The 20,707-nt window shown below is 53.1% G+C and overlaps 5 protein-coding genes across 5 annotated transcripts; 2 read left to right on the forward strand and 3 right to left on the reverse strand.

Annotated features, from left to right (window-relative positions):
* Positions 1 to 3,333, forward strand: EV422DRAFT_237505 (uncharacterized protein). Its single transcript, XM_053065622.1, has 5 exons — positions 1 to 343; positions 476 to 591; positions 656 to 1,575; positions 1,639 to 1,898; positions 1,962 to 3,333. The coding sequence occupies exons 1-5, from the start codon at positions 199 to 201 to the stop codon at positions 3,320 to 3,322; spliced, it is 2,802 nt and encodes a 933-aa protein (XP_052928603.1). The 5' UTR covers positions 1 to 198; the 3' UTR covers positions 3,323 to 3,333.
* Positions 3,334 to 3,364: 31 nt separating this feature from the next.
* EV422DRAFT_564262 (uncharacterized protein) lies at positions 3,365 to 8,902 on the reverse strand (the record flags this gene model as incomplete). The annotated part of the gene is made up of 6 exons (XM_053072175.1): positions 3,365 to 3,565; positions 3,630 to 4,626; positions 4,703 to 5,379; positions 5,447 to 7,197; positions 7,834 to 7,903; positions 7,973 to 8,902. The coding sequence occupies 6 exons, from the start codon at positions 8,900 to 8,902 to the stop codon at positions 3,365 to 3,367; spliced, it is 4,626 nt and encodes a 1,541-aa protein (XP_052928604.1).
* Positions 8,903 to 10,117: 1,215 nt separating this feature from the next.
* Positions 10,118 to 10,949, forward strand: EV422DRAFT_516723 (uncharacterized protein). Its single transcript, XM_053069396.1, has 4 exons — positions 10,118 to 10,139; positions 10,287 to 10,387; positions 10,458 to 10,616; positions 10,677 to 10,949. The coding sequence occupies exons 2-4, from the start codon at positions 10,300 to 10,302 to the stop codon at positions 10,925 to 10,927; spliced, it is 498 nt and encodes a 165-aa protein (XP_052928605.1). The 5' UTR covers positions 10,118 to 10,139; positions 10,287 to 10,299; the 3' UTR covers positions 10,928 to 10,949.
* A 672-nt stretch (positions 10,950 to 11,621) lies between these two features.
* On the reverse strand, positions 11,622 to 19,646 carry EV422DRAFT_576151 (uncharacterized protein; the record flags this gene model as incomplete). Its single annotated transcript, XM_053073224.1, has 4 exons — positions 19,480 to 19,646; positions 18,731 to 19,419; positions 14,237 to 18,662; positions 11,622 to 14,162 (listed from the first exon to the last, which is right to left on the reverse strand). The coding sequence occupies exons 1-4, from the start codon at positions 19,537 to 19,539 to the stop codon at positions 11,622 to 11,624; spliced, it is 7,716 nt and encodes a 2,571-aa protein (XP_052928606.1). The 5' UTR covers positions 19,540 to 19,646.
* EV422DRAFT_516726 (phosphoribosyltransferase-like protein) lies at positions 19,647 to 20,703 on the reverse strand. Its single transcript, XM_053069397.1, has 2 exons — positions 20,366 to 20,703; positions 19,647 to 20,277 (listed from the first exon to the last, which is right to left on the reverse strand). The coding sequence occupies exons 1-2, from the start codon at positions 20,680 to 20,682 to the stop codon at positions 20,022 to 20,024; spliced, it is 573 nt and encodes a 190-aa protein (XP_052928607.1). The 5' UTR covers positions 20,683 to 20,703; the 3' UTR covers positions 19,647 to 20,021.
* Between the last annotated feature and the right edge of the window lie 4 nt (positions 20,704 to 20,707).

Genomic DNA, 20,707 nt, shown 5'->3' on the forward strand with positions numbered 1-20,707 from the left:
CAGAAATAAATGTCAAACCCTCGACAGCACAGTCCCCACCACCACTCATTAGAGCGGGCACATAGATATTCGGTTAGAGCTGACGGCCTCTGACGTGCGTTCTGCTTCTTTGGCTGAGCGCTTGAAGAGTAAGATGGAGACTCTTTCTGTCGGGGTGCGTCTGAAGAGCTTTCCATTCCTTCGGCGGTGATCTTCGCAATGGGTTTCGCGGGTGGGGCCTTCCCGGGCGGCTTCCGCGAGTATATGCAAGTGAAACGAAGGAAGCTGGAAATACAAGGACAGGAGGTTGCCGTGGCAGGTTCCCAATCCAATGTCTTGCAAGGGATCGTGATTTACTTCAATGGTAATAGTTGTGAGCGAGTGGTTTTTAGGCTAGTGGAGGGTGGGGCCGTCCCTGGCTCCTTATGTGAGCCACAGCGGACGATCGCTCTGAATTTTTTTTTCCCTGATCATCTGTGTTTCCTTCGCTGCTCAGGCTATACTGGAACAAGTGAGTTAACGATGATCCAATTGAAAGAGTTGGTTCTGGTGCATGGCGCTCGCGTGCGGGATAAACTAGAGCCCGATGTCACACATATTGTGGCCACGCAAGTATGAAATATACTGGCTTTCGCTGAACGATCATGCCAAACCGATAACCAGATGCCTGCCGCAGATGACAGACTCCAAGATAAATCAGCTGAGGAAACCAGTCGTGACGCCAGCATGGCTTTTGGATTCGATTCAGCAACAAAAGCTGCTCCCATGGATCCAATATCGATTGTACAGTGGTCTCGCTCCAACACAGAAAACACTGGCGGATTATGCGACCACTTCAGATCCTCCCCTTGAAAAGCCACCGGCATCTTCCGAGGACGCCAACGAAGAATTGGGCTTACACCTTCAGTTGTCGGACGGGGAAAGCAGTGAAGAGGAAGCGGCGATACCTGATTGGGCGGAAGGTTATTTTGGGAAAGGGAGGCTACACGTGGACATGAACAGCGAGTGGGTGAAAGCAAACGTCTCGACGGCACCAGGCTTTCTGCAAAAGTATTTCAATTCGTCACGGCTGCATCATTTGAGCACCTGGAAGAGCGAACTGCGTGACTTTGTCGCAGATCAAGCGCGGTCAAAACGAAAGAAGGACCGACCTACCTCAGGGCCACGCACGATAATGCATGTCGACATGGACTGCTTCTTCGCCTCTATATCCATCAGAGACAGACCGGAATTGCGCAATGTACCTGTCGCCGTCGCTCACTCGCCGGGGACTTCCAACAAATCCACTTCCGAGCTTGCATCGTGCAATTACGCTGCGCGAGAATACGGGATTCGCAATGGGATGTCGATTGGCCGTGCTCGCGAGCTCTGCAAAGATCTTCGCGTGGTACCTTACGAGTTTGACAAGTACGATGCAGCCTCCAAGGCGCTTTATGCCATCTTGATCGACACAGCGGATGAGGTGCAGGCAGTGTCTGTTGATGAGGCATACATAGATGTCTCCTCGTTGATGCCCAAAACCTCGGATGGAAGCGAGATCAAACTCGCTGAGGATCTGAGAGCGCGCGTACTCGATGCCACCGGATGTCCTGCGAGGTGACGCCTAGACGTTTTCATCCCTCTGCTTCGGCGACCTGATGTATGTCCTCCCCACTCCAGCATTGGCATTGGACCCAACATGCTACTTGCCCGGTTAGCGACAAAGAAGGCGAAGCCAAACGGCTCCTTTTTCGTGCCTCAAGAAGATGTCGCGACGTTCATGAGCGAGCTGCGTATCAGGGACCTCCCAGGTGTTGGCTATGCGTTGAGAACCAAAATGGAAGCTAAGAATATCACAACGTGCCGAGAGCTTGCCCAACTGAGCTCGAGCGCACTCCAACGAGACTGCGGAGAGAAGATCGGACAGACACTCTACAATAGTATTCATTATGCGGCCTTTCGCTTGTCCCTTTACATCTCAACTGATCGAATTGCAATTCCAGACTGCCGCGGAATTGACAATCGGCCTCTCGAAAACAAGCCTCGGCAAAGCGTCGGTGCAGAGATCAACTGGGGTATGCGCTTCCAGAACTATGAACAGGTTAACAAATTCGTTCGCGAGTTGAGCGAAGAGGTCGTCAAACGCATGCGCGCAGCGTCCGTCAAGGGCAAGCATCTGACATTGAAGCTCAAGAAGAAGCGATATCAAGGAGAACCGCAGAAGGTTCTCGGCTGCGGCGATTGCGACAATCTCAGCCGCTCTGTGAAGTTTGCTCAGTTCATCGACGCTGTAGACATCGTCAGCAAAGAAGGGATTCGCATGGTCCATGAGCTCAATGTGGGCGCCGACGAAATCCGTGGCCTAGGGCTGCATTTCTCCAGCTTGGAAGCATATGGCGACGCGTACACTAGCACCGACTTGAAAGGTCAGAGACGCCTAGATTTCGGGCCTGCACCGGTCGCGGATGCACAGTCGTCTGAGCGACAGGAGTCAACCAAAAAAGGTACACCGGCACCGAAGCGCTCGAACGACCTGCTTGCGCAGTTCGGAATCAAACCTGGTGAAGTTGACTGGGACGTCTTGATGGAGTTGCCTGAAGATATTCGAGCGGAACTTCTACCATTGCTTGAAGAAAGGGCGAGCGCCGCGACGCCTACGAAGGCAACCGCACTATACATTGCGCATCAAACACCGCCGAAGAACAACCCGCGGGTGGACAAAGCGAACGTCAATTCATTCCATATGCTTCCAACGGCATCGCAAGTAGACCCTGAGGTGATGCGGGCATTACCAGAGTCCATCCGGAAAGAGATGGAAGCAGCCATATCGCGCGCGAATGCATCAGGACGCGCCGGGCCGATTCAACGCCCGAACGCGAAACGTGGAACAAAAGGTCGCGGGGCAAAGTTTTCACCCACCAAAGGCCAGCTGCGATTCGATCAGATGATACCGGAAGTCCGTGACAACTCGACAGACCTGGCCATGAAGGCGGACACGGTGCCCGAACCATCGCCGCCTCCTACGTTGGGTGGACTTCAGGATGTGGAAGCAATCCGGGAAATGCTGGGAGCCTGGGTGGAGCACTTCCGGAATGGACCCGAACCGGATGATGTCCTGGCGTTGAAGACCTACTTTGAAACGCTTGTGGAAGATCTGGAGCTGGAGAAAGTTGATGCGCTTTTGTCGTGGTTGGGTTCCAAAATCAGGGCCGGAAAGCGCAGTGACAAGGGAAAGGGTAACGGAGCGTGGGCCGAAGCAAGCGAGGAACTGATGGATTCCGTCAAAAATGCCGTAAAAGCAAGATACGGCTGCGACCTGAAATCCGCAACTGTCGACAAAAACGGTACCCACAACTATGTATAAAGAAGCAAACCCGAAGTGTATGTTACAGATCCAATGGCCAACTTAGTCTCGCAGTATGGAGACGATTCTTCTCTTTGCGACCAGTCCGTACACTGGTCCTGTAGTCGAGATGAACGAAGAAACTACAGAAGTCACAATGGCTACGAGAGTGATGTCCCACGGGAAAGGGAAACCGACGGGCGTTTGAGTCATGATGGCTCGTTGAGCTGCCATGGACCATCCAATGGCCGCTCCGATTAGCGCCTACAACAAAGAGGAACCTTGTTAGCAAATATAGGACTGCGTTACGATTCAGACGGAAGCTTACCCCGAGCATGCCCGCGGTACTGGTCAAGATGAAGGCCTCATACGCGTATACCCGGAAAATCCCCCATTTCGTCACACCCAACGCTCTCAAAACGCCTAATTCCTTCGCCTGCTCGGTGATGTTTGTATACATGCACCCGTTCAAACTGAACAGCGTGATCAGCATCACCAATAGCGTCGCGAGATTGAAGATGGTGCTCAACAGTCGCCGTGAGGATTTGATGGACTCTTGCTCCTTGTATAGACTAGTTACTGACGCGTCACTCCGCACAATGGCGTTCAGGGCATCGACCAATGATGCCGAAAGGCGGGGATACGCGGGATCCGACGTGTTTAGAGCAATCTGTATGCTATTGATCGGGATTTCATCCACGGACGTTCGTCGACCGTTTGTCAAATCGACCATCGTTGGGAACGACACGATGGCAGTTGTTCTCCGCGACGTGGGGAATTTGGTCATGATGGCCATTGGTGCCGAATCGAGAAACGCGGCCGGATGCAGAACTTTGTATTCTATCTCCGCTTTTGTTTGGCCATTGACGGTCGTTTTGAGAAGGAACGCGTCGGAGAAGTTTGTGTGGCTTTTCGAGAGCTGCTGGACAGCCAGGTTCGTGCGGAGGATGGTGCTGATGGCAGCCGACCGAAAACCTTCTGGAGAATACAATTGTTCCGACACGGAGGGGTATTCTGCGGACAGGACTGGATTTGCTTCGTCGACGATGTAGATGAACGGACTTGGTTTGGGCATGTTGAACCAATTCGGCGACACTGCGATGACTTCGATGTTGAATGCGGCTATGCGACCGAGGTTTGCCACTTGCGTGTTTTGCACAGCGCTGTCGAAAGAGCGTATCGATGACGATGCATATGCCCAATCTACAACAAACGGCTTGTTTCGTGTCAAGACATCTTCGATCGCTGCGGAATACTCCGGTTTGATGCCATTGTAGTCGTCTCCGGTCCGGACTTTGATTTCCGCGCCGATGGCTAGCATTTTGCTGCAACGAGAAGGAAGTTTCAGATCCCACAGTCGATGATCATAGTGCGATCAGAATTGGCAAACATCAAACTTACTCGTATTCCATGCCGTTCAACTCGACACTCAAATTAACGGATAGGAAAATGATGAACGCCAGCGCGAAGGCAAACATTGCCGACGTTTTGCGGTTGCGCATGCGATGCGCCACCAGATTCTGGGCCACCAGCGAATGAACCGCAGCGTTTTCGAAGAACACAACCATCAGCAGCAACGACAACAGGAACCGCTCCGCCATAGGCTGCATATTGAAACTGAGCATCACGAGGCCGAACAGCATGCCTAGCAACAACGCCATGAAGATGTTGAACAGCATCCCATAGTTCGAATCGACAAGCGCTTTCGGAACGAGGTAGTAGATGGCAAATCCCAAGCTTGCGAGCACGGCACCTGTCAATGCGCTCGGTATGATGCTTTGCAACGACCCGGGCCCACTTCGCTCGATTGTGATGACGACCGGCTTGACTTTGCTGTGTCTCTTGTCCAACGAATCCCGCAAGTTTCCTGATAGCGCCTGGCGGATGGGGAGGATCGCGGCGATGGCGGGGACAGCGATGCCCAGCACCGTGGCGGTGATGATGGAGGAGAATGTGAGGAAGGCGGATATTTTGATGTTGGCTATGTTTTCCAAGAAGCGCTTCCCAAAGCCGAAGGCAATCTGGGCTAGGATTAGACCGATGGCCCATGCCGGCACAGAGTATGTAGCTGCTTGTATCTTGAGTGGTTGCAATGTGTGAGCGCAGTTCCATGGCCCGTTCATCGTTGGTTTTACATCATCTTACCAATATCATCTGAACAATGCCCTTCCTCGTTTGCCCAATCATGCGCAGGATGCCCAATTCAAATGTTCTCGTCTCCACTGAAACCATCAGCAGATTGTATATCAGGAAACATGAAAGACCGACAAAGAGGGCTACCACGATGGACGTGATGAGCGATAGAAATTGGGAGAAGGTGCTGACAGTCTTTAAAGACCCCAGAGTATCGAGAGAGGTTGCTACGAGGTCCATCCCCAAGCGAAACTTGATAGCAGAGCCCCACTTGATGATCCTGGCCGCAATCTTGTTGAAGTTTGACGTCAGATAGCATTGAAACCGCGGCTGATCACAAGCAAAGATGATCTGATGCGCTTCGCCATACTGTGCGCCATTCCGCGACCCCGCAAGGAGTTGGTCTCCGAACGCTGGTGGGTACGAAGGAGCGAGATGGGGTGCCACGTTCTCTATGATCCATTTGTACTCCAAGACGGCCAGGTAGCCCGTGCGAGCCCACTGCGGGAACTTGTTCGAAGCTTCCTCATCAAATACGGCGCTCACCCGAAGAGGGGTATTGACAAGGGTGATATCTTGGAACCCTTGAGCGGTCGTCGCGAATTTGACGATAGTATAGACCGAGGGGAACATGAAGATGTCGTAACTGAGAAGGACAAAGTCCCCAACGCCGACGCCCAAAGCTCTTGCTGCTCTCTGCCCTATATAGACACCGCCCTGGGGAACCGGTGGCAATGTCCATGTTCTGCCGATTCCGTAGAGGCGTTCCTTTTCGGAATCGATGACCCATGTTGATAATGAAACCCCGCCAGAGCACACCTTTTGTGCACAGCCTTTGGGATCGGCTTGGCATGCAGCTCGAAGAGAGGCTTTGGAAGCCAAGGTCCCTCCGCTGTCCGCCGAACTGTCGTCCGGCCCGATGTAGGAAAATGTCGTGTTCTGCGGTGCATTCGCCACATCCCACCCTATGCACTTCGATGACGGATAGTACGCCATGTTGTAATTGTTTACTCTTGGCGTAGAGTAAGTGTACATCGCCTTGTCCGACAAGACCGTCTGCGCCAGCGTGTAATTCAGTCGGGTATATCCGGACGGCCAATCCGGCCAGACGGTCATGTCCGTCTCTCCGGCGGTCAGTTCTGCGATGCCCAGAAACACGACAGGGGTAATTGCCATGACGCTCATGAGGACGGCAACGGCAAAGACGACTAAGCAGACGGAGCAGCAACCGATGCAGAACTGTGATTTTTGACGGGACGTCTCGCGGATGGAGTAGCGCCAAATGTTCGACACGCTTGTTCCTGCTGTCACAACTCGGCGATAGCGGGATTTGGGTGGATGTGCGTCGTGGCCATGTCGCCGCCGCAAAGGAGTTCCCTTGTCGCCGTTTCCATGGGGTGCTGGCGGGGCCTCGCCGCCGGCCCGCCATCGGTTTCCGCCCGGTACGTCGTTGGCGCTGGGTGCAGGGAGTGGTGGTACGGGCGCCTGAATAGGCAAGACGCTCGCCATAGGCGACGGAATGGCTGATTGTCCGGTAAGCGGGAGGTAGTTGTTCGCGATGGGTTCCGGATAGACTCGATGCTTGCGAGAAATCCTGGGTGCTTTTGCAGCCGGTAGCCCGTAGGCGCCCGTTATGAACTTCACACTGGTGCTGTCCTCAGATCTTCTAACATCCACCTCTCCGAGCGAGTCAATGGACACAATGCACAGGAAGCGGAGTACAAGCTCATTCGAAGTAGCGCGAATGACGCAGAAACGTGCGCCTTTTAAAGAGCCAGGATCACGCACGACCAGACAGTGGAATATGCAATGCTCAAGAACTTATGCAGGCTCGGTGAATGGGTTCCTTGCTTCTCGTGAGATGCTAGCCTTTATTGCCATCGACCAACATTTTCCGTGCAAATTCCGTCCGAAAACGCGTCGAGCGGAATTGCGAGTGATGAGTTCACGCGTCGAACGCCTGTTATTTTGCCAACCTTGTCAAAGCGACCACGGCCGCATGGCGAGGGCCACCACACACGAGCGAGGCATTGCTTGAGGATATAATGATTTATGTACATATACAGCACGAATAAAGGCAGACTTAGATATACAATTTCCATATGGAGCATGGATAGAAAACATAATAAGTTGGGTATGGAGGACCCTGCGCCATCTTGGGTGTATTTAGCCCGAGTCAGCGTGGGTATGGAACGATTTGAGGATCCGAAGGCATGTCGATACTGGATATCTCTGATACTCCGTCCGGCAAAGCAAAATTCCGGTCCAGGCACGTCAGCGGAAACATTCCTCGCGTGCCTAGTCTCACGTTCCAACCGTACGCCCAGCCTAAGGGAGGACCGACTTTAGAACGTGCCGGTGGCATCCAACATGCATTCTTGAGATGAGGATAAACTCACCATCTTTGAACACTTGTTCAATGAGCATGCTATCTCCCTCGTTCACCTCGATCTCGTCGTTGAAAACGGGCTGCATAAACAATTGGGATGTGAGCCATCGAGCGAGGAGAGACTGAGCTGGGAGACGAAAAACACGTACCTCGTGACCGTATCGAGCGCAGATACGTGCCGAGGACGTGGGTTCCCGGTTAGGCGACGTCTCGGGGGTCTCCTTCGGCCGGTCCATAGTATTGTAATACATCGCTACGAGCATCCCTACACTGCTCGCGGTAGATGCCGCTAAAGAAAGCGGTCGCGGCAGGGTTCCGTCAATCTGCCGAGGTGACGTGTTGGGCATATCTACGCGTGCATCGGGCCCAAAGTAGTCCCGGTGATGCCCTGGTTGAAAGTCTGCCAAGCTAAGCCGTGAACCGGGAGAATTGATCGGCGGCAGCTGAGGTGTTACGGCGACCGACCTCAGTTTCGGAGGCGCTTTTGGTGGTGTGGTAGGGTCCTCAGCACTTTCGAGCGAATCCTGCCAGAGCTCAGAGTCCGCGGTTTGGAGAAACAGTCCTGGGCCTCCTACTTCCGAGAATAGGCTTGAGTGGCGGTGAGGCCGCGGTACTTTCTGCTTTGGTGCTGCTTCCGATGCCTTTATCGTCGATGTGCTCGCGCGGGAGATTGGTGTGGCTAAGTCTATGGTCTTTCCGTCAGGACGCGTTTGTTCGTCCATGGATTCACGTGGGGTGGTTATCTGCTGGCTCGCATGTTTGTGATTGTTGGGCTTTAGGGTAGGATAGTAAAGAGCCGTTGCGCGAGGGTTATCGGATGCTGCGAAGTGGTTGCGAAGTGATGCTGGGGATGCTTGAGGGGGTCCCGAGGTCGCTTTCTGTGACCACAGTGCAGTAGATGCAATGGAGTCATGGTTCGGCGGCTTGTGCGCTGCCGGCTGTGTCCAGGAGATGTGCGCATCGTCTCGTTGCGCTTCTGGCACGGACGTGACGGGTGTCGGCCAGTAGTCTCTCAGAATAGGGTATGCCCTTCCTGGGACAGGGAGTCCCAGCTCTGGATCTGCTCCAATGGTCGCCATGTTTCCCGTGCCTTCCAGACCATCCGTGCTAGGGCGGTGATGTCTTACGACTCCCCACATGTCGGCTGTCCTTCTCTTCATCTCGCCAGACACTCTTATCAGCGTGGATCGGCGAACCCTAGAATCCCCAAAGCCCTTGTTCTTCGCCCGACGTTTCCGGATGCATGCCATGACAGTTGTGCAAAACACGCACAGAATGACAGTGAGCAAGACAGCACCCGCTGCACCGCTGATTGCGATCCATACTATCCTCTGATTATCGCCGGAACTGCCGGCAGCTCCCAAACTGGTATTGGACGATGGTGATGTCGATGAGATTCTGGTAGGGAAGATGACAATAGGTGTGCTGGTGGTGACGGTATGAGTTGCGGATGGGGAGCGTGAATACAGCTGTGATGGGCTTGGAATGCCACCTGGGGGTGGAAATGGGACATATATTGATGTTATTGATGGCGAAACGGTTGGAGAAGCGACCGTTGGGGTCTGGACATCGATAGGTGTTACTGTCGGCGTCGATAGCGAGCTGGTGGGTGAGGGCGAACTCATATTTCGAGATGCAAGTGGCCTGGGTACTTAATGTCCTGACGATCCAATATAGCGCAACCGGTTTAGCAGAAACCCTTGGCAGTAATCGTTGAAGCGAGGCGTTGATGTTCGCGATACGTACATGTACAGTTTGTTCGTTTGCTTTTCTCGTTTTGGCGGGCGGCGGGTATTTGAATCCCGAGTTCAGCACAGCGGCGGAGGCCGAATGCTGCTCAAGCTTGCAAGCTCCTCAATGAGTATCCGGACACGGTGGATGCAAAGCTGGGCATGCCAACACCTGGCATGGGAGACTCATCCAAGGGAGGTTGTTCATCGTGTTGAATCAGGCCCCCTTGAAGGACATTCATCTCATCGGGAACATTGACATTGACATCGACATCATGGTTTTTAGGAACCGCGGGATGAGAATGGCGGAGGATTCGATTGAGGACGTGAAGAAGAAATAGAAGGGGAATCGGAAAAAAACGCGTTGGAAAAAGAACCAGAATGGAAAGAAGAGAAGGAAGCAGGGGGACGCGTTTGCTGCCCGCGAGTGATCTCACGCGTCGCTGGTTCGGACTTTGTCTCACACTTCGCTTGTGGCTTTCCACCTGGCCAGAACGAAAAGCCTTCCTGAACTCCCTGGTGCCGAGTTGGCCACGGCCATGTGGAAAGCAAAGGATGGCGTCCACGGCTCCTGATGTGCAGAGGTTCGGCTTAGACCATCTCTTTTGGCTCAACTGCAGGTTGTTCATCAGTGACGTCCTGGCACTTTCGCAACACCCACAGGTTGCAGGTGAGTTGGTTGGCACACATTCGTTTCCTGACAGACTCCACTGAAGGAGATTACCTATGTACATGCAGAGGTTTATATGTTCAACGGACGGCCTCTGAGACGGGTCGAAGTGACCGGTATTGTTGTGGGCAAAGAGGAATCTTCCGCTGTCATTACCTACACGGGTTCGTTAGCTATTGGCGGGTTCACTTGGTATGTCCCTTGGCTCACTAAATCCGCACGCACTGTATGTAGTTGACGACGGGACTGGATTGCTTCCCTGTGTATACTGGTTCCCCATGGAAGATCGCGTAGTCTCGTCCCGGAAAACCTTGTCCCTGGGGGATTTAGTCAAGGTGTCCGGCCGCCTGGGCGAGTTCCGTTTTCAGAGGCAGATAACGATCAACAGCATAAGTATGGACATTGTGGGATGAGGTATCGAAGGGCGGTCTTTCTGAATGACATCTACCACAGCTGTCGAGAATGACATGAACATGGAAGCGTTTAGATGGCTCGAGATCCTGGACCTGAAGACGTCCTTCTATACGTCACCAACAGCAACCCTATCGGATACCGAATTGGAAGCAACGATGGCCGAGTGGCTGCGGCTGGAGTCGATGGCAGCCCCGATGGCCGAAAGCCCAGAAGAACTTACGGTGGGTGCACCGATGAATCTTATATTTCACGTTTCTATGGCTTTGATTGAACTGTCCCACGCATTTTAGGTTGTGTATCAAGCACTTCTCGATGAGGCACTAGCCGGCAGTCCGTCGGAAGCGGATCTTCTGACGATCATGCGGCTATTTATCAAAAGCAACGATTTCGAGAGGTTCCCCTTCTCTACACTGAGACTCTCCGATGACATTCTCCGACTTTCTAGGAGGATTCTGATAGGGCAGGTTTGTAACTAATCGTAACATCGGGTTCCCGACCGATTGTACACGCTAAATACTAATGTGACACTTCAGACTGGTATCCCGAGTCCTTCGGATCAGCGGATTGATTCTACAGTAAGCCGCGCAGTCCAAGCGCTCGTCAATGAGGGTTTCATGTTCCACTTGAGCGATGAGTTTGACACGTATGAAGTGATTCGCCACGACTTGAACCTCGGTCCTGCTCTGTTGGAGATGATTCGGACTGAGAATGCAAAGGACGATGGCCGCAGTGGTTTGTGTCCATCCGTTTCCAAATTATTTCCGGATATCAGCCTAACGTAAGGGTCACCAGCAGGCGTATCGCAAGAAATGCTGATCTTTATGAGCCGGCGTATACCACAGTTTAAATTTGTTTCTAGGGTTGCCATAGAGGAGTCATTAAAATGCCTTATAGCATCCAGCGATATTTACGAGTCAGAAAATAAACAGTATAGAGTCATAGAGTGAAGATATGGAATTACATTCGATACGACATTGCACGGCCTCATTGTGCCTGGCCGCGTGCCCTGGCTGCGGCCTTCGGTGGGGCTCCTTGATTTATTACACCAGCCAGAGATGCTGCTGCATCCTTCGTAGTCTGCACGCCGGGTTTCGATGGAGTTGGTGCCGGTGCGGCCGCTGGTGTCGGTGCCGCCCCGGCCTTGCCTGCATCATATCGGCCTTTCCTAACAGACGCCAGCTTCATTCGCGCCTTCTCTAGCTCCTTCTCCATCTTGAGGATGGCGACCTGCGCGTCCATCTCGGCCACTCTCGAGCTTGCGACGCCACCTTTCCCACTAGCCGACATCACAGATGAGAATTGGTCCGCATCGTCGAATGCGAGGTTCTGTTGAGCTGCACGGACTAAGTTGTCCGTCGAGTTGGTAACGGCCTTTCCGGCTGCTCTCAATCTGATTTGAGCCTGTGAGTTCGGATCCGCGCGAGCCGTCGCTGCGGACAGCAGTTGGATTGTCGAGGAGCTAACAGCTTTCGCACTGACGATGACCCTCTCTCGCTCCAGTTTGCCCTTCATGGCTTGGTTTGCTGTATCGCAGAGGTCTCCCGTCGCGCCAGCCACGGTCTTTGCAGCACTAACCAATCCATCGCTCCAAGTTCCGTCAGAAAAGTACATGGCCTCTTCCTTCGGACCCGTCCGTCCTTTCGCGACGAGTTCACGCTGAGCGCCCGTTGCCGATCGCACTAAACCAGCGGTCGCAGCGGCGATGGCCTTTGCGGCTTCAACGATCTGCTCCTCGAAGTTCAGATCTTCGTTGATCTCCTTGGGACGCGGCGGTGCGAGGCTAGCCAGCTTCCGTGCGGCAGCATCGATGGAAGCAGCGGCGGCCAGCAACTCCCTCTCAGCAATAACGTTCGGGTCGTTGGCATCAACGTAACCAGCCGGTAGTAATGCGCTAGCAGCGGTGACAATGGCATTGACGGATAGCGCAACATCCTTCGCGGCCATCTGGACCTTCGTTTTGTTGTCGGGGTTGTTGTGCTCCTGTTGGGTCTTTAGACGGGCGAGGAGGTTCTTCACGGCGTCTCCTGCCTTTCGGACTGCATCGACCATCTGGCCCTTTTGTTCTGGCGGCGCCTTTTCCGTGGCGGCTTTTGCTGACCGGATAAGGTCTTCCATCTGTTTCTTTATCGCGTTGGCTGATGCCACTATATCCTCCTGCTTGCCCGATGCCGCAGAAACCAGGGCGGCGGCGGCAGTAGCTAGGAGTTTTGCGGATCCCGCTACTTCATCGGGCAGTGCTGTACCTTGAGCAGGTGCTACTGATGTCAAGACACCCAATGCCTCGTCGATTTCCGCCATCGCGCCTTCCAGAGCGCGAGTCCCCCGAGTAGCTTCGTCTCCCAGCACGCGGGCGCCTCTGATAAGTTCCCTCATCGCGAGGAACTCCGTTCTCAGCTTTTCGGCAAATTCCATCATTGCAGGATCGTCTGGGGACCGCCCACATGCATTGATCGCGCTGGCGATCAGGGCCTGCAGTCCTTCTGAAACGGCCTTCGCGGAATTCAGTAGCTGTTGCTGCATGTGCTTGTCGGCGGATGTGACTGCAGTAGCACCAAGACGAACTTTGTCCCTAAGCGCGCTCAGGGCCGTCACAGATGCGGTGACTACGGTTGCCAGTTCGTCTTGCGTAGCCCCTACGGCACCAATGTACGCTTTGAGCTCCTCAGTTGACGCTCGCGCAGCGCTCAATAACGGGTCCTTATGCCGGGCAAAGTTGTCCTTTACGTCTACAGGATCGAGCTGCCCAGCTTGGGCAAAGATCAAGTTTCCTTCCAAATCGGCCACAATGCTGTTGATGTCCTCCATCGCCATCTTACACTGCAAGATCCCTTTTGACCCTTCCTTCACCACGCCCATCATGTTGGCTACTGAAATCGATACTTCGCGAGCGGCAGCACTGAGTTTAGCTCTCGAAGCTTGATCTGCAGCACTCTTGCCGCTGGCGTGGCGAATGGCTTCAATCAGCTTGACTCCGGAAGCCCCGAGACCTCTCAGGCCGTCTTTGATGCTCTCCTGAACTTTGGTATCGCTCGTGGCGCGAACCGCACATCCACCTTTTGTGCACATGTCATCATATAGCGTGGCGATAGTCCCTGCCATCTGACGGAATTGCGCTGGTGTCTTTGCTTTGGCTATGACGTCTCCCACAGTCGCCACAATCTGCTTTCCGACGGCCTCGGCATCCTCCTCGTACAAGTGATATGCTTTCTGCACAGTATCGGGGATCTTGGAGTCTACGGACGAAAGTGTCGACTCGATGGTCTCCACCGCCTTTGTGAATTCTCCAGATTCATCACGAGATCCTTCGAGCGTCGCGACGAGTTTGCTGACGGCCGTCCGGACTTTGGCTTTCTCCTCTTCGACCTTCTTTCCTCCGGCGGCGTTCTTTCCATTTCCGCCGTTAGCCTTAGCCGCATACACGAAGGCATTCATGGCTTCTCCGAGAGCTTTGATTTGCTCCAATATGCTCATCTGTTGATGCATGTCCACCATGTTGGACGCAAGGCAAATGGCAGCGAGCGATGCCTGTTCATGAGGACAAAAGAGTTGTGAGCAAATGAACTTTTCAACCCCTTTTCAGCGAAAACGTCGACCCGTACCCTCTCGTATGACGCCGGGAGCTCGTTGACAGAAGCGCCTATGCCAGTCGCATCCTCCTTTGCTGCCTTTGCCAGTACATCACATAAGCTGGCCATGGCACGAGCCGTATCTACCAACGCAGCGGCGTTCATCGTCTCCGCTTGCGGTGCAAGGTTGTTGACCGTAGCTTCCACAATGGCACTGTCGACACTCACAACTGACTGCGACAGCTTTTCTAGTGCGATAGAGCACTCCTTTTGCCCTGGCGCGGAGGTGGTCACGGTCTGCAAAGATCCCTGAACGGCGTCCACCAAAGCTCTGCTATGAGCTTGCAGCATCTGCTGTGACCCCTCATCTTTCGGGTTGCTGCAGATCATTTTGACTGTACCAAGGAACTCTTGTCCAGCGAGGATGATTGCCTGCGAGGCCTCAAGGATGGGCTTCTGAGCCGCAAGAGCAGCAGATCCCATCTTGGCCTCCGTTCCGGCGAATTCTGGCGATACGGCGAAACTCAGCAACTTATCGATGGCATCAGTCAACGGTACCGACGTTTCGTGACAACGGTTTCGCGCTTCTGCACTAGGTTTGAGTGCAAGTAGCTTTATTGTTTCGACCAGCGCCGAGGTACGTGTGGCTATATCTTTCGAGGCATTCAAAAAGTTTGCCTTTGCTGTTGATGTGATTTGCGGGTTTGCGGCCGCAACTTTGCAAGCACTGCAAAGACCACCCGTTTGCTTGGCGATCGTGCCCGCAATTTCGAGGATTTGCTGCTGTGAATTCCCCTCATCGACCAATTTCCTGCAGGCTTCCTTGATATCGTGGGCAAAATTGGCCAGACTCGCTTGATCAACAATCGGGGGAATGGCTGGGATCGAGGACTCATCCGAAACTCCAACCATGTAAGCTGCACGGACGTTACTGTCTGTTACAGAGCTGATGTGGTTCGACAACTCGGCAGCGTCACTCGCGATCTTGGCGACGCTGCCGGATCGAGCATTGCTAACAATTGAAGCTAGTATTGCAGACAAAGACTTGTAGGAGTCAGAGGCTTTGGCAATGCTTTCAGCGTAAGAATCTTGGTTGGAACTGGCATCGTTCACTGAATCCAGCCGCGCTGCGGCGTCGTTTAGGCCCTGCAGAGCAATGTTGCACTCAGCGTGTCCAGGTGCGGAAGCAGAGCACACATCCAGTAACTTGTTCACTCTTTCGCTGATAGACTTGGCTTCGTTCATCAATTGTGTTCGGAAGACAGCGTTCGAAGGGTCCAATGCTGAGGCTTTGCTGATAGTCAAGAGCTTCTCCGATGATTGAGCAACGTCCACCAAGATATGGGTGATATGCCCTTTTGCAACTTCGTCCTGCGTCGTTCCAGCATACACTCCACTGGCATCTCCAAGTTTGGTATATGCTTGACCAAACTGCTGAGCGTACTGTTTCAGTTCCTCCGGAGAAGCACGAGAAGCGATCACCAAGCCATTGGCGGACACAGTGATGCCAGTCGCAGCTGCCTGGAGCTTGCTCTGAGCAGCCTGGAAAGTCACACCGCTCGAACCTTTGGTCGACAGGCCTTTCTGTCTGATCTGCTCGCCAACCTGATGAACCTGAGTGATTGCTTTATCGAGTTCTCGTTGACCCGGTAAGAACTTGGTCAAATCGCCCAACGCTTCCGATATGCCTTGGACTTCGCTCTCAAAGTACGCTTGACGTTTTGGGTCCTGTCCAACCTCCTTCGAGCTTGCCAGCAAGTTCGAGAGTGCACCTGTGACACCATTGGCGGCGTTCAGAAGATCCTGACGGAGACTGAAGTCATTCTCGACCGATGCTAAAGCCAGTGCCGCGAAGGAAAGCGATTGTAATGCAGCGACAGCATCAGTGGCAGCATTGCCGGCCACTTTCTCATTCCTTTGTTGAACCCCTCCAGCGAGATGGGCAATGTTGTTCTGCAAAGCTTTAACAGCGTTCAGGATTTCGGTCTGCGACATTTCGGCTGTATACCCTTCAATGGGAACCAGGGCGGCTGGATTTGATGCGGCGGCAGTGAGCTCTTCTTGGTGCACTTGCAATGAATATACTGCGCTTTCCATTTCCATTCCAGCACTTGCTTCTTCTGCTAGAATGAAAGCACGCTCCAATTTGGAGACGTCATCCTCCGTCTGCTTCATTGTGTTGATCATGGACGACTGTGATGAAGTATCGGCAATGGTGGGTACGGATACTTTGGCCATAGCGATCAGAGAGGCGCAAGGGGCAATGAACTTCTTCGCCGCTTCGATAAGTTTCAGCTGAGCGGCCATGTTCTCCGGCTCGCTCGCCGAGTTTTTCATCGCAGTCGTAAGAGCCGGCGTGATCTCGTTGATTCGCCGCGCTGCTTGATTCAGCTGCAATTGCGATGCTTGGTTCCGGTTGGATTGCGCTGTGGCGCGCGAAGCCGAGATGAGCTGGTTTGAGGAAGCGATCGAGTCTCGAACTGCCTTCACTAGCCTGTTGAACGCCTTATTTCGGAGTTGGGGTCCGGCAGCCTCATTGGCTGCCGCGCGCACCGAAAGAATCGCATCTTCCAGTCGCCCCCTTGCAGCGGGATCGTTGAGATTCCTCGAGGAGTCCTTGGCTGCGGCCACCATCTTTGACGTCGCATCTCCAAGGGATCGCGCCACATACAGGAGCCGATTCTTCTCGTCAGAATCTTCGACATCCAGTCCCAGACCTTTGAGCATGTTGACGTACTGCATCGCGATCATGGTAAGATCCCTAGCCCCATTGACCACACCATCAACGGTGTCGATTTGCTGGAACATTTGGTCGATAGAGTTGAGTACTGCGTCATGCTGGATGTCGAACGGATCTTCTGTCGACGTATTCCCGCCTCGTTTTGCCTTCTCTACCAGCTTAGCAATGTTTTCTGCAACCCTCTGCGCGCTCTCCTTCATAGTTTTCTCTAATTTCGGGTTTCCAGCGGCCTCCGAAGACAGCACTAATTGCTCCACGGCATCACGCAGTAGCATGGCTGACTCGGCAAATTGCTCGAAACACTGAGTATTGGTGATTGCAGGACACACAGCAGTCAGACAGGCGACGAGCGCTGGACATGTTTCACCAACTCTTTGAGCATTGAAGCTGATCATGGCTTGTGCATCGGGGTCTTTGGTGCCGCTTGCCATCGGGCGTGCAGTATTGATCAGATCCATAGCGTACTTGGTAACGTATTTTGCCGCTTGAAGCAGATCATCCTGAGACGCATCGTCCACATCCAGCCTTCCCATCAACATCAAGAGGTTTGCAGACGCGGCGGAGACCTCTTTGGCGTGATTAAAGAACTCCTCCCGGCCAGTGGTTTGCCCCATGCAGAGTGGCTGGGCGGCTTCGAGAAACTTCGCTGCTGCGATAGCAATTTCTCTGCCTGCCGCCAAGAGGTGTTCCTGATCTTCGTGATTCTCTTGCAGACCAGCAAGCAGTTTAATTCCTTGCGCCATTTGACCAAGATTGGAAGTCATCGTTACGATGTTTGCCCCAATGACCTCGTAATCCATTTCTTCCATTGCACCTGTTGCGTTGTTCACCAAAGATCCTGCCGCCGCAAGATTTGCAATAATCTGAGCGGCAACGGCCTCGGCGTTTACGTCCACAGTGTTTTGCTTCCACTGAACTGCTGCAGCGTCGTTACCGAGCGGAGGTAGGTTGGTTGCGTGATTCATGTCGTTTGCCGCATTGTTAACCATAGCAAATCCATTACTGATACTCTGCATGACAGTTTGTTGAGCTCCAGAAATTTCCGACGTTCGTGCGGTATAACCGCCTCCAACTACACCATACTGCACTGGATATATGTTCGCTCCCGTGCGACCCCATCCGGCCCTCATCCCATCTGCCATCATCGTAGGTTGAGACATCTTCGTTTCCACGGCTGTTCTTGCACCGGCAGTAACAACGCCAACATTGGTGGCTCGACTCGGTGTCACATATTCCTCTAGAGTTGCTTGCTCCTCCTCGTCAATTTCCACCACCTTTTCTGCTTCCTTCCGCTTCTTGATGATGATGTCAATATACCCTGCGATCAGTTGCGAAATTTGCTCCCCCTCTTTCGTCCGAACTGAGAAGTATGCCTCAGCATAATCTCCGAAGTCCATGGTGAAACTGTTAGGTGACGCCGCCCAGCGACGCAACTGTGTCAGACGCCATTCACGGATGATTTCTTTGGTGAGTGGATCCAATTTGACAACACTCTGCTTGGTAATGCCGAGTAACATCGCGGAATCTTTCTTCTTCTTGGCTGTCTCGTCCTCGACGTAGAAGAAGGTAATGCCGTAGGTTTTCAGCGACCGTGAGAGCTGTACATATCGAAATTTGGCATTGAGCTCCGTCAAGCCTTGCAGTTTACTGTGCTCCGTATAGATCCGCTTCTCCAGATTCTTGTCCTTCTGGTATTCTGGAGGGATGTATTCCTTTACCCTGCACACAGACACCGCCAACAAGTCAACGAGGGGCCTCACAGACGAGCGGTCAACATCGGCACTTACTTGATGAACCCAGCTTTGTGTTTGTCGGGCTCGTGATTTCCATACTGGACTTGCATTTGAATGGCAGCAAATTGACAGGCCTCCTCGGCTGTACAGGGATGCTTGCCGGAAATGATCATCTCCTTCGCCTGGTTGAACATCAGGTTCAACTGCACCGGATCGTTTCGGTCAATGTTTTGATCAGTGAAGAAGAACTTTTTTTTCAGCATGACCGTATCTTCTTCGTTGACGCCTTGTTCTCGCAGGGTCTTGTCCGGGTGAAGCCATTTGGTTTGGTCCCCTGCTAACGTGTCCAGACCAACCTTTGCTTTCGGTTGAGTCTTAGCGTCCTTTCCCACGCCTTGTTGCGCGGCCTCCAACGATCTCTCAGGCAAAATGGAGTATTCCTCGGGGTTTTGGATGCCTATCCTCTCGCAAATAATTTCGACAAGTTGCTGTACATTTAGACTTTCGTCGATGAGAACCGTCTTGACGCTGTTGTCCATCGTTTTCACTTTTAGCGGACGATGCTTCTTTCGATATTCTAATGAATCGCCGGACACGAGGTCGTAGAAGTCAAGAAGCTTCGATGGCTGCAGCCATTTCCCAGAATCGGGGGCCATGAGTCCATGATCTTGACCACCGGCACCCTCGCCGAACTTTTCACGGATTTCCCGGCAAACTTCATATACTGACATATCGCCCGAAAACTAAATTCAAAGGGGAGTGAGTGAAGACTTCCCATACAATGCTTGCCACGCTGCACGAACCTGCATAGTCTTCGTGAGGCCTAAGCCCACCGCCGTGATTTTCAGCGACAAGTGAGACATGATGGCGGCTACTGCTGAGCAGTATCGGAGAAGGATGCGGAGTTCACTTATCAGAAGGTCAAATCTTATAGTGTATGCTGTGGTTCTACTGTTTCCAAAGTTACTCCCCACGCGAAATGAAGTCTTTAAGGGATTAAGAAGCCGGGTGTCAAAATAAGGCCAAGCACAGAAGTGAGGAGCGTATTCGGCGACGAACGTACGGGACGTCGCGCAGGAATAAGCTAAAGTTAAGATCCCTACCGGACGAAGCAAATCGGGTATAGGAGCGGGGGGCAAAATGACAGTTCGGAGCTGCTGACGTAAATTGACGGCTATGGCCTCAGGCGAGCGTTCGACTTTTGAAGCTCGATGAAGCGATTGTGTTGGCAAAAGCCAAGAACTGCCTCTTACATGGGGAAGGTGCAGCTGCCTCAGGTGCTGTGTATAGTACTAGATCAAAGCTCCAGGTATGGCTAAGGTATGGCTAAATGAAGCTAGCTATTCTACCAAGGCGAGGCAACTAGTGCGGCGTCGATCACTCTTTGTTCGTCAGCAATCTTCTGATGCTCGTCAATATCGATAGCATCCCACGGGTAGGCAATCCAAACGTCCTCCACCTTTAGGGCCGCGATGTACTCCACGTCTGCCGGTAATGTTCCTCGTTTTTCCTTTTGTTTATCGTGTACCACAAAGACGTTGATTTTGACCTCTGGCCCAAAGTCTTTGCGCAAGCTCTCTACTGCGTATTGAAGGGTGGTCCTGTACAGAATGGGAGCCCCCTGCGTGAGCTCCTGGGAGTGAAGCGTTCTGGGAGCTGCAACGCCTGTGTTTACGGTCGCATACTCACCGCGTGTCGTCAACCTCATCCACCAGCAAAACGCTCTTGAGCTCCGGGTCCCAATCGTGCTCCCGCGGCCACTGGGTCCTCTTCACTCCACTTTCGAGGATCGTTTCGGTATCGTCATCATAAAGCTGGAGGCCAATCACTTTAATCGGCACGGTCTTGCCGAACTTGGCTTTCAGCAGTGTGCGCAGAATTCTCGCGGGGATGAGACCGCCTCCGCTGATTGGGACCAGGACGTCGGGCACGCTCTTCAACGACGCAACGGCGCCGGCAAGGAGCGTGTGGATGTGATTGTATGAGTAGTGGTGCTTCTTGGACATGGTGAGTTGTGACGATTGTGACCAT

This window comes from Fimicolochytrium jonesii (assembly GCF_025526975.1).
Source record: "Fimicolochytrium jonesii strain JEL569 chromosome Unknown EV422scaffold_3, whole genome shotgun sequence".
NCBI classification, from domain to species: Eukaryota; Fungi; Chytridiomycota; class Chytridiomycetes; order Spizellomycetales; family Powellomycetaceae; genus Fimicolochytrium; species Fimicolochytrium jonesii.